At 36.8% G+C, this 10,136-nt stretch overlaps 1 protein-coding gene across 2 annotated transcripts in view; it reads left to right on the top strand.

Annotated features, from left to right (window-relative positions):
- Positions 1-10,136, top strand: part of CUL3 (cullin 3) — a 165,240-nt gene that overhangs the window by 133,828 nt on the left and 21,276 nt on the right. For both annotated transcript variants that reach the window (XM_006861896.1, XM_006861897.1), the window contains 3 exons: positions 2,152-2,276; positions 2,728-2,824; positions 6,696-6,830. In XM_006861896.1, the coding sequence (XP_006861958.1) occupies positions 2,152-2,276; positions 2,728-2,824; positions 6,696-6,830 (357 nt within the window). The remainder of the gene's footprint in view (positions 1-2,151; positions 2,277-2,727; positions 2,825-6,695; positions 6,831-10,136) is intronic.

Below are 10,136 nucleotides of genomic sequence, written 5' to 3'. Positions count from 1 at the left end.
AACACTCATGCAATAGGGAACCCTGTACCCCTAAGTATCCTTTGAACAAACTTCTTAGATAGAGGTTACAAACCTGCTGGGCATTAGCTTGCAACAGATTCCCCAAATGTTCCACCAACTCTGAAAATGTAGGTCTCTGATTGGGCTCCCCATGCCAGCAGTCAAGCATGGTCTGGTACATTTCTGGTGTGGTATAATCAGGGGGCCTCATTCTAGTTCCTTCTTTCAGTCGCCTACAAAATTCCTCATCAATCTTCACCCCAGGATATGGAGATGCTCCTAAGGAAAATATTTCCCACAACAGAACACCAAAAGACCACACATCACTCTGAATTACTTCAATTTATTACTAAGATAGCTGGGAAGAGGAAATACTAATCACTTAGAGTAATAGTCCTTTGAAATTATTATTATTAATATTAATCTGGTATTCTTGCCAGATGTTGTTCTAGACACTGGGAATGTAGCAGAACATGGAACAAAAATCCCTCTCTTGATAGAGCTTACATTCTAATCAGGGAGAGAGATGACAAGGAAATAAATATGTAACAGCCCAGATGGTGACATGACTGTAGAGAAAATCTGTATCAGGGAGGAGTGGTCAGGAAAATCCTCATTTAAAAAATTTCATTGTAAGGAAAGACTTAAAGGAGGTGAGAGAACAAGCTGTAAAGCAATACAGGAAAAGAGATCAAATACTTCATTGTCTTGATCTTTGAAATCATGGGTAGATCACATGCATGTTGATAAGGGTAAATAGATTGAACAAAGTTAAATCCTCCTCTCCCTACCATGTACCCCCACTAGGAAGTGCAGAAATAGTTCTCCTCCAGACAACATTAAAGAGTGTCTGCTGTGATACCTCTTTAGTGATTTCTAGTTTAAGTTTCCTTAATAGAATAGATATAGTTGATCCCTGAACAACACGGTTCAAACTTTACAGACCCACTTACATGTGGCGTTTATTTTCCTGTCACTGGTGGTGAGCCTCAGGTGTTACAAGTATTCACTTAAAATGTCATGTGACATTAATCATCTCCCAAGTAAGCTGTTTGCCTCTTTAGGAACTTTCTAACTTATCTGGAGAGATGAACTGCTCACTCGAGCCACGTCTCACTGCGTTTTAAGCAGATATAGCACTTTAACTTACCTGAGATCACTGCCATAGCAGCAGAAAAAAACTCTGCATTTACATGGTCTTGTGTTGCTCAGTTCCAATTCATTCTGTTCAAGGGTCAGCTTTATATGTGTATGTTCATCTGCACAGGGTAAACCCTAGTTCACCCGCTCTCTACCCACATGTCAACTGATATCTGAATTTAGAATACTTCTTAATATTTAGACTCATCCCTACCCCTCTTTAAAAGTCTTTATCATTAAATCAACCAGGTTAGACAAAAATGGACTAAAGGCTTAGAACAAACTTAATATCAGTAATAGAAATAATATTTCATCCTTAACACTGTTGATGTGCTGCTATATTATTGTTTTGTTTTCAAAGAAAATATCTTACTGTAATGGTAATTCTAGTGTATGTTTGTAGAGATCATTCATTTTGCAAATAATAATAAAGTGCATACTATGTGGCACTAGGTTGATTGTGCCTTAGGCAAAGGTTGTTAGAATGTGAACTAAATATGAAATCCATACATTTTCATCAGTGTACTTGGCTTGTGAGTGGGACATTAGAAATGGGTTATGTATGTGCTAAGATGACACAAATATTTAAAGTTGAGGTGAGAGATGATCCTAGGATTAACATGATACTGATAATGGTCTCTTAACATTTCATCTACAAATGCTTCAAGGCCAAAACTTTGCATTTCTCAGTGGCACTAATCACTGTTTACATGCTAACAACTGTGCTTTCCATTTGAAGAGATTATAAATTATAAAAGGAATATGTCTCAGGAATTCTTATGTATGGTTAGTATTTTTAAGTTAACATCTTTAAAAGTAATTTTGAGTATCTTCCAAGATGGTTCAAATTTTGAAAACACTGGATGAGGCTAGCCTTTAAGAAGACTTTATGTACTAGCTCAGACAGACCTTTTTGTCTTGTGGCATATGCTTTGATAAATCTAGCACAGGGTCTAAACAAAATAGATAAAAAATTGTTAATTTTCAGGGGAATGTTTGTGCTTTATGTAGGTATCTTTAGGTGGTGTTGATCTTACAGTCCGAGTGCTTACGACAGGATATTGGCCCACACAGTCAGCCACACCAAAGTGCAACATCCCACCAGCACCACGACATGCATTTGAGATATTCAGAAGGTAAACCTAAATCAGTCTTTATACTTAATTCTAAGTGTCAATAATTGTCCCAACTTGAAATAACTTTAAAGTGTTTGTAAAGAATGAACAGATTTCATTTTGTGTTTTACCTCATATTCAGGTGGAAAATGGATACTTGATACTTTTAATATGTACGAATGAATTACATAAAATTTTCTTCAGAGGAATATTTTTTGTGCAGTATAAATTTGTACTGTTGATACCTGCTGCTGGCTTAGGAAAACCATTTCTTGGCTACTCTGCAGAAAGGTATTAGGAACAGCAGTAGCTGAACAGCAGGCCATGCACCAGGTTTACCAGTAGAAACTATTTTGTATGCTACCAAAAAATTTCTTTTCCATATGTTTGTGAAGTGCTGTTAATCCTGTCATTTGTAATTTTAAATATGAAAAGTGTGTGAATCTCTAAAATCTGGTTTGATTTGCCAAAGGTTTTACTTAGCCAAACACAGTGGTCGTCAGCTCACACTCCAGCATCACATGGGCTCGGCAGATCTCAATGCTACCTTTTATGGGCCAGTTAAAAAGGTAAATATGGAGAGTGTGAACTTGTTTATGTTAAGTAACCTAATTCTGATTTTTAAAATTTAAACCGGCTTGCGATACCCAGCTAACTCATTCTGTGTCTACATACATTTTTCTGTCTTATTTTGAATACTAAAAAGGTAAAACTGTGGCTTTATTTAATCCCGTTTCTTCACTTGCTAACTTCATTTGAAACTATGAAAACTATACCAGTAATTCTTGTTGGAATCCTGGTGTGGTGCTATAGGATAAGCATTGGACTGCTAACGCCAAGGTTGGTAGCTTAAGCCTACCAGCTGCTCCTTGGAAACTCTATACAAGGGTCGTTATGAGCCAGAACTTGTTAAGGAATAGGTAATATTAGGCACTTCTGGTATGGAGCTGCAGGACTACAAATCACAAGGTCAGCAGTTCAGACCTACCAGTTGCTCCACAGAAACCCTAAACAGGGTTTCTATGAGTCAGAACCTACTCCATAGTACCTAACAACAACATTACTATAAGTAAACATTTTATATATGACTAGACTTGATACAGTATTACATAGTCAGTAAAATGTAGGAATGAACACAATTATTTATGAATTTGCCACAGAATATAAGCCTTTGAGACTCTTTTCAGCGTTCTATAATTCCTTCTGTTAAACATCAAAGTTAACACATGAAAATTTGTGGAATGTATAAAATGTTACTGCAATCCTTATTTAAAAACTGGCTATACACCAGTGAAGTGCCTTCATTTAAAAAGGAGGTAATTGCTGATGTAGGTGTTCAGTCAATTTCAGGGTTGGTTTTTTTTTTTCTTCCCGTCTGTGTGTTCTGTTCTGGGTTTTTGTTGTGTTTTTTTTTTTTTTGGTATAATTTATTTTCTTACTATTGGTATGAGTCAAATCAGGATCATTTGTCATAAAATACATAAATAAATGCTTCAGAAAGCTTTAGAAAAATACGTTGTCATTTGGATAACACTGCAGTAATTTAGTTTTATTAAAATTTTAATTATAATTGTACCTAGTTTTTTATGTTTAACTGTAGCATCACACTTTTTATAGTATTATTGAAAATGTTAAATTTTAGTGAAATGGGAAATATTCCTTAAAATTCAGTTGAGTAATATTTGACACATGTGCAGTAGGAAGGTCAGAGAGTAAAGAAAGTGGCTTTAATTGTTCATTTCTGTTTAAAGCAGAGTATGTTTCTAAATAAACATGTTATTTTGGGAAGCTTAATTAAACATACCCAGTAGCTATTTAGACATATTCCTGTATCAGTTATTGAAAGCTTAAGGAAGTGTCTACTTTGTCCCTGGTAAATCAGAGAGCAGAAACCGTCTTTGAGGATGGCAGGTGATTGCTGCCCACTCAAGCTAGGTTTTTATTTCTTGCTGTGATCAGAGCAAGAAATAAATGTCATTGAAATCTCATAAGTCTATTGCCATCCCTTTGTGTACTTTAAAAATAGTTTTGCTTTGTTTTTTTCAGCTGTAGATAAAGGGGAAATTTTGATTGATTGCTTGATCAGATACTTAGAAATGTTTACAAAAAAAAAAAAGAAAGAAAAGGATAGTCCTAAATAAACAATAAGTAACACCCCATGGTGAACGGAGAACAGATGGAAATAGTTAAGGATTTCATTTTACTGTGATCCATAATCAAAACACATGATAGCAGCGTCGGGAAATCAGATTATATGTAGTGCATTGGGCATATGTGCTGCAAAAGACTTCTTTAAAGTGTCGAAAAGCAGAGCTGTCACTGTGAGAAAACTAAGGTGCCCGGGACCCAAGGAAAACCAAATACGAACTGATGCTTTTGCAGTATGGCCACTAAACCATGAACTGCCAGAAGAAGGAACCCAGTCTGTCTTGGAAGAAGTACAGCTAGAGTGCTCCTTTGAAGCAAAGAAGATGACACTGTCTAATGTACTTTGGATATGGTATTAGGAGGGACCAGTGCCTGAAGAAGGACATTATGGTTTGTGTGGTGCTCTGAATCAGCACTGGGCTGTGAACCACAAGGTTAGTAGTTCAAACGCATCAGCTGCTCCTTCAAAACCCTATACTGGGTCTCTCTGTGTTGGAACTGACTCTACGGCACTTAACAACAAGAGCAAGCGTCTCAACAAGATAGATGGACACAGTGGCTTCAACAATGAGATCAAACACGGCAGTGATTAGGAAGATGCTGCCTCACCTGGCAATATTACCTTCTGTTGTATCAGGGTATCTCAGAAAGTACTGCTGTAAAACCATGGAAAAACTTATTAAACAAAAATAGCAAAATGTGAAGAAACTCCTCTTTAGCATAATCTATACAGTTATAAAGGCGATGTTTTTATCTCCCTAACCCTTCCTGGTGTGGCGCTGCGGGCTACTGTGTCAGACTGTGAAGTTGTTTGAACTTCAAGGCCAATGGTTCAAGCTCACCAGCTGCTCCTTGGAAACCCTATATAGGTTGCTATGGGTGGGTATCGACTCGGCAGCACTTAACAACAAAACCCTTCGCTGAAGAATTCTATGTGCTTTAATTTATACTATGTCAACATGATAGTTTTAGCATCAATGAGAGACTCAAATCATGTTCCTTTGAAATGATTTTGAAACAAAAGGAAGTCTGAAGGGGCAGTATCAGGGCTGCTGAATGATGGAGTAAGGTTTCCCTATTCTGCTAGGACAGTTCTTGTGACCCACGAAGAATTAGCAGGTGCGTTTTCCTAAAGGAAACATATTTCTCAACGCAACGTCCTGGTCCTTTTATCACCAGTCCAGTTTTCTGTTTTCTTCAGACTTCCTAACACGTACAACTGGTACTGCCGTGGGTCCTTCTAGAATATCTATCAGTATTACCCCATGGAATTCCAAAGGAACAGTCGCCATGACCTCTGAGTCTTACCTCTCTACTTTGAATTTAACTGACCCAGATCTGTTTTTATTGGACCTCGCTTATTTGATCATTATTGATAAATCCAAGACTTGTACCTGGCTCTGAATAGTTCCAAAAAATCATCATTAGCTTCTGTCTTGTTTAAAAGACTGATGGAAAGTTCATCTCTTTGAGCTAGCTGAAAGCTTGCTGAGGCCAAGATGTTTGCTTTAAATAGAAAATGTGTGAACCAGTTTTAGTAGCTGTTGCATTGTTGGTAATTCTAAGTTCTTCTTGCACATTTCTAGACTTCAGCTATGGTTTCTTCATTTGTCAAGGTAGATCATCTTCCAAACCTTTCTTAAAATAATTGATCCATGTTAAAACTGTTGTTTTATTATGTTGGGCAGCATTCCCATAAGCTTATCACAAAGATTTAATGATTGGGAAGATGTCCACTTAAATTTTGTTTAAAATTCACTATTAACCCTGACCTCACAAGCATATTTTTTCCCTTGACACAAAAGGTATCCTTTAGTTTGAAGGCACCCTAACAAGACTTGAGACAAGTGTATTACTAAGAGAACTTGTGTGCAACCATCCACTGAGTGCAGAGACATGTTTGAATACAGTTTGTTTGGCATAAAGCCATGTGTCTCTACATCACTGAACCCTCAGTAGTAATACTTAGATACCTGTGTACAGAATGTTGCTGTGAATCAGAACTGAGTGGGTGATACCTAGCAAAACAATAGAGGAAAGAAAGAACTCAGAAGACTTGGTTAAGTAAATACATGAACACTAGTGTCTTAACTGTCTAATTACATTTTAGATGTTCAAAAGTATACACCTGTTTTTAGTTTTATTATAGCTATTAAAAATAATTTCATACAGGAATAAGTGAATGCAATTTTGTTAAAGGGGAATGGGAATTTCAGGGTTTAACTGAAATCCTGTGAAGGTTATACCAGGAGTTAACGGTTGTCTTGTTTATATCTTTTTAAAATGAAACAGGAAGATGGATCTGAAGTTGGTGTTGGAGGTGCACAAGTAACTGGCTCTAATACACGGAAGCATATACTACAAGTCTCCACTTTCCAGATGACCATATTAATGCTCTTTAATAATAGAGAAAAATACACGTTTGAGGTACGGGTTCTGGTTATGAGTCTGTCTTGTTTGAGTACATTTAGAGAAAACTGTCTTTGAGTACCTTTAGAGAAAATGAAATCAAACTGGGTCTTTAATGTTACGCATTTATTGAGTCATGTTTCATTTTGTTCTGTCAACTTTGTTGAAGTATAATTTTCATATAATATAGTGCACCCTTTCATGAGCTTTATATGGAGTCCTGGTATGGCGCTGTGATTTAATGCACTGGATTGCAAGGATGGTTTGAACCACAACGTCGGCAGCTCAAGCTTACCAACCACTCTTTGGAAACCCTATACAAGGTCATTATGAGTCGGAACTGACTTGCTGGTACTTAACAACAGTAGTTGTATGCATCTGTGTAACTACTGCTACACTATAAAGTATTGCTTAAGAAGGGTTTTTGTGCCCTTTTACTTTAAAATTTCTCCTGCACCCCAGCCCCAGACACCCATTTACTTTATATCCAAATCTAATAATTTTATCTTTTCTGGGCCTTTATATAAATGGAATTATATCATGTATATCGCTAGTGTCCAGCTTTTTAAACTCTGCATATTTTTGGGATTTAAACATATTGTTAAGCATTTAGTATCAGTAGTCCATTCCTTTGTATTGTTTAGTGATAATCCATTAGATAGATGCACTTTGTTGTTGCTGTTAGTGGCGTCGAGTCAGTTCTGACACATGGTGACCCTGTATAGATTACGAGAAGCAGCTGGTGAGCTTGAACTGCTGACCTTGCGGTTCAGGCGACTTGATGGCAGCCCAGTGCCACACCAGGACTACAGTTTTTATTGTTCATTCACGTATTGATAAATATTTGGATTATTTCTATATTTTGGAATATAATCTTTTGAATGGAAACATGAGCATTTATGTGTAAGTCTGTTTATGGACTTATTTTCGTTTTACTTGGGTAAATGCCTAGGAATGGAATTGCTAGGCTGTGTGGTAAGCATATATTTAACATTTATTAAAAACCAACAAATAAATAAAAAAAAAATCACCAACACTGTCAAACTGTATTCTCATTACTACCCAAGCTCTGTTTCAAATCAGTTGTAAGAGTTTGCAATCCTACTGGCAGCAATGAAGGATCCCTGGTGACGCAGTGATTATGCATTGGCCTGCTTAACCACAAGTTCAAATTCAAAGATGAGGCTTTCTGCTTCTAGAAAGATTTATTGCCTCAGAAACCCTATACACGGTCGCTATGAGTCCAACCAACTCTATCGCTCACCACCACCATTACTGCTGACAGTGTATGAGTTCAGTTCCACATCCTCTTGAGGACTTGGTATTTTCAGCGTTTTTATTTTCTAGTCATTTTAGTTGGTATATAGTATTTATTGTGCCTTTCTTGGATGACTAATGATGTATCTTTTATGTATTCGTACGCCATTTATATAGCTGGCTTATTAAAGTTTCTAAATTTTTTTATTTGGTTGCTTGCTTTTATATTACTTAGTTCTCAGAGCTCTTTATTAATTATGGATACAAGTCTTTTATTAGATGATACCTGTGCTATGAATATTTTCTCTCAGACTCTTCATTTCCTTAATGGTATCCTTTGAAGTTTAGAATTTTAAAATACTAACCGACTCATGTTGTCCGCCTCCCCCCCCCTTTTTTTATTGGTTGTGTTTGTGGTTTCCTGTTAAAGAAATTGTTGTGTACCCCAAGTTTACAAAATTTTTTTTTTTTCTTTCTGTTCAAAATGGTTTGTAGTTGTGACTTTTGGATCTGTGGTAAATTTCAGGTTAAGTTTTTACAGGGTATGAGGTAAGGATGAAAGCTTATTCCCTCCCCCCGCGCACCAATTACAGATACTCAGTTGCTCAGCACTATATATTGAAGGTGTTATTCTTACTTCCATTGAATTACCTTGGCATCTTAAGAAAATCAAATGACCCATATATGTGTGGGACTGCTAGGCGTTTTGATCTGATTCTTTGATTTCTACGTTTATGCCATTTGGGCAGTCTTAATTTGCATTGTGTTGATTGCTTTTTAAAATCATCAGCATCTTTTCCCTTAGTGTAACTAGTTATAACATGATTACTTTTTATTTCCCTTTTCTTTGTTCATTTTTCATCGGGCCATGATTTGATTACATTAAATTCGATTAATCATCTCCCATCCACCACTTGGCTATCAGTTTGTTTAACTGTGTCTGCTTGCATGTTGTTGTGATGTTGGAAGCTATGCCACTGGTATTTTGAATGCCAGCAGGGTCATCCATAGTGGACGAGTTTTAGCTTCGAGAGTAAGACAGACTAGGAAGAAGGCGAGGCAGGCCACTTCCAAATGTTTAGCCACTGAAAACCATATAAAGCAGTGAAACACTATCAGATAGAATCAGAGGAGTTCAGATATGGTGCCTGCAGATGGGTTTCTCAGGTTGGAAGGATGGATTGGCACAGTGGCATCAGTAATGTGTTCAAGCATAGCAGCAATTGAGAGAATGGTGCATGGCCAGCCGGTGTTTCATTCTGTTGTTTTTAGGATCACTATGAGTCAGAACTGATTTCGACGGCACCTAACAACTGTAGCAGCTAGTATACGTTTAAAAGGTTCAGTTTGAAGCGAACATAGTATGATTTTTTTTTTTTTACTAAAGTTTATATTTAATATACTGGCAAATGAGAAGTATAAACCTGTTTCATAATTAAAGCCAGTTTCATAGATTTAGGTGAATGTGCTGATGTTGTAGTTAAGTACTGTTGAGTTGGTTCTGAGTAAAAGCAACTCTGTATAGGGTTTCCGAGGAGCAGCTGTTAAGTTTGAACTACTAACCTTGTGATTCAAATTGACCTGGAAATTAAGTGCTTATTCTGTGATGCTGCTCCAAGACTATAGAAGAATGTTTTTGTTAAGTCTGAAATTTAAGCAAGAAGATTATATTTTAGGATTATATTTAGTATCTAAATGTGATGTAGTAATTTACACATTGGGTTTTAACCACAAGGTCAGTAGTACGAATCCACCAGCGCTGTTTGAGGGAGAAACATGAGACTTTTGGCTCCCGTAAAGACATATAGCCTCAGAAACCTTATACGGGGTCACTATGAGTTGGAACCAACTTGACAGCACCTAATTACCAATACCACTACCACTGTACTCACAGTATGTGGTGAATATAATTATGAAATTGCTGCTTCTATGTGGTGTGCTTAAAGGGAAATGTTTCTAGATTTAAGTGTTTTAATTCAGTGACTGAATCAAGGGGAAACACGGGGCTGGTGTGGGTAGCTTTGAGAAGTTTGTAGAACAATTCTGTTACATGTTAATTCCATTTTT

This window comes from Chrysochloris asiatica, unplaced genomic scaffold (genome assembly GCF_000296735.1).
Source record: "Chrysochloris asiatica unplaced genomic scaffold, ChrAsi1.0 scaffold00044, whole genome shotgun sequence".
In the NCBI taxonomy this organism is placed as follows: Eukaryota; Metazoa; Chordata; class Mammalia; order Afrosoricida; family Chrysochloridae; genus Chrysochloris; species Chrysochloris asiatica.
The sequence above is the reverse complement of the archived record's forward strand: the minus strand, read 5'-3'. Positions and strand labels throughout refer to the sequence as shown.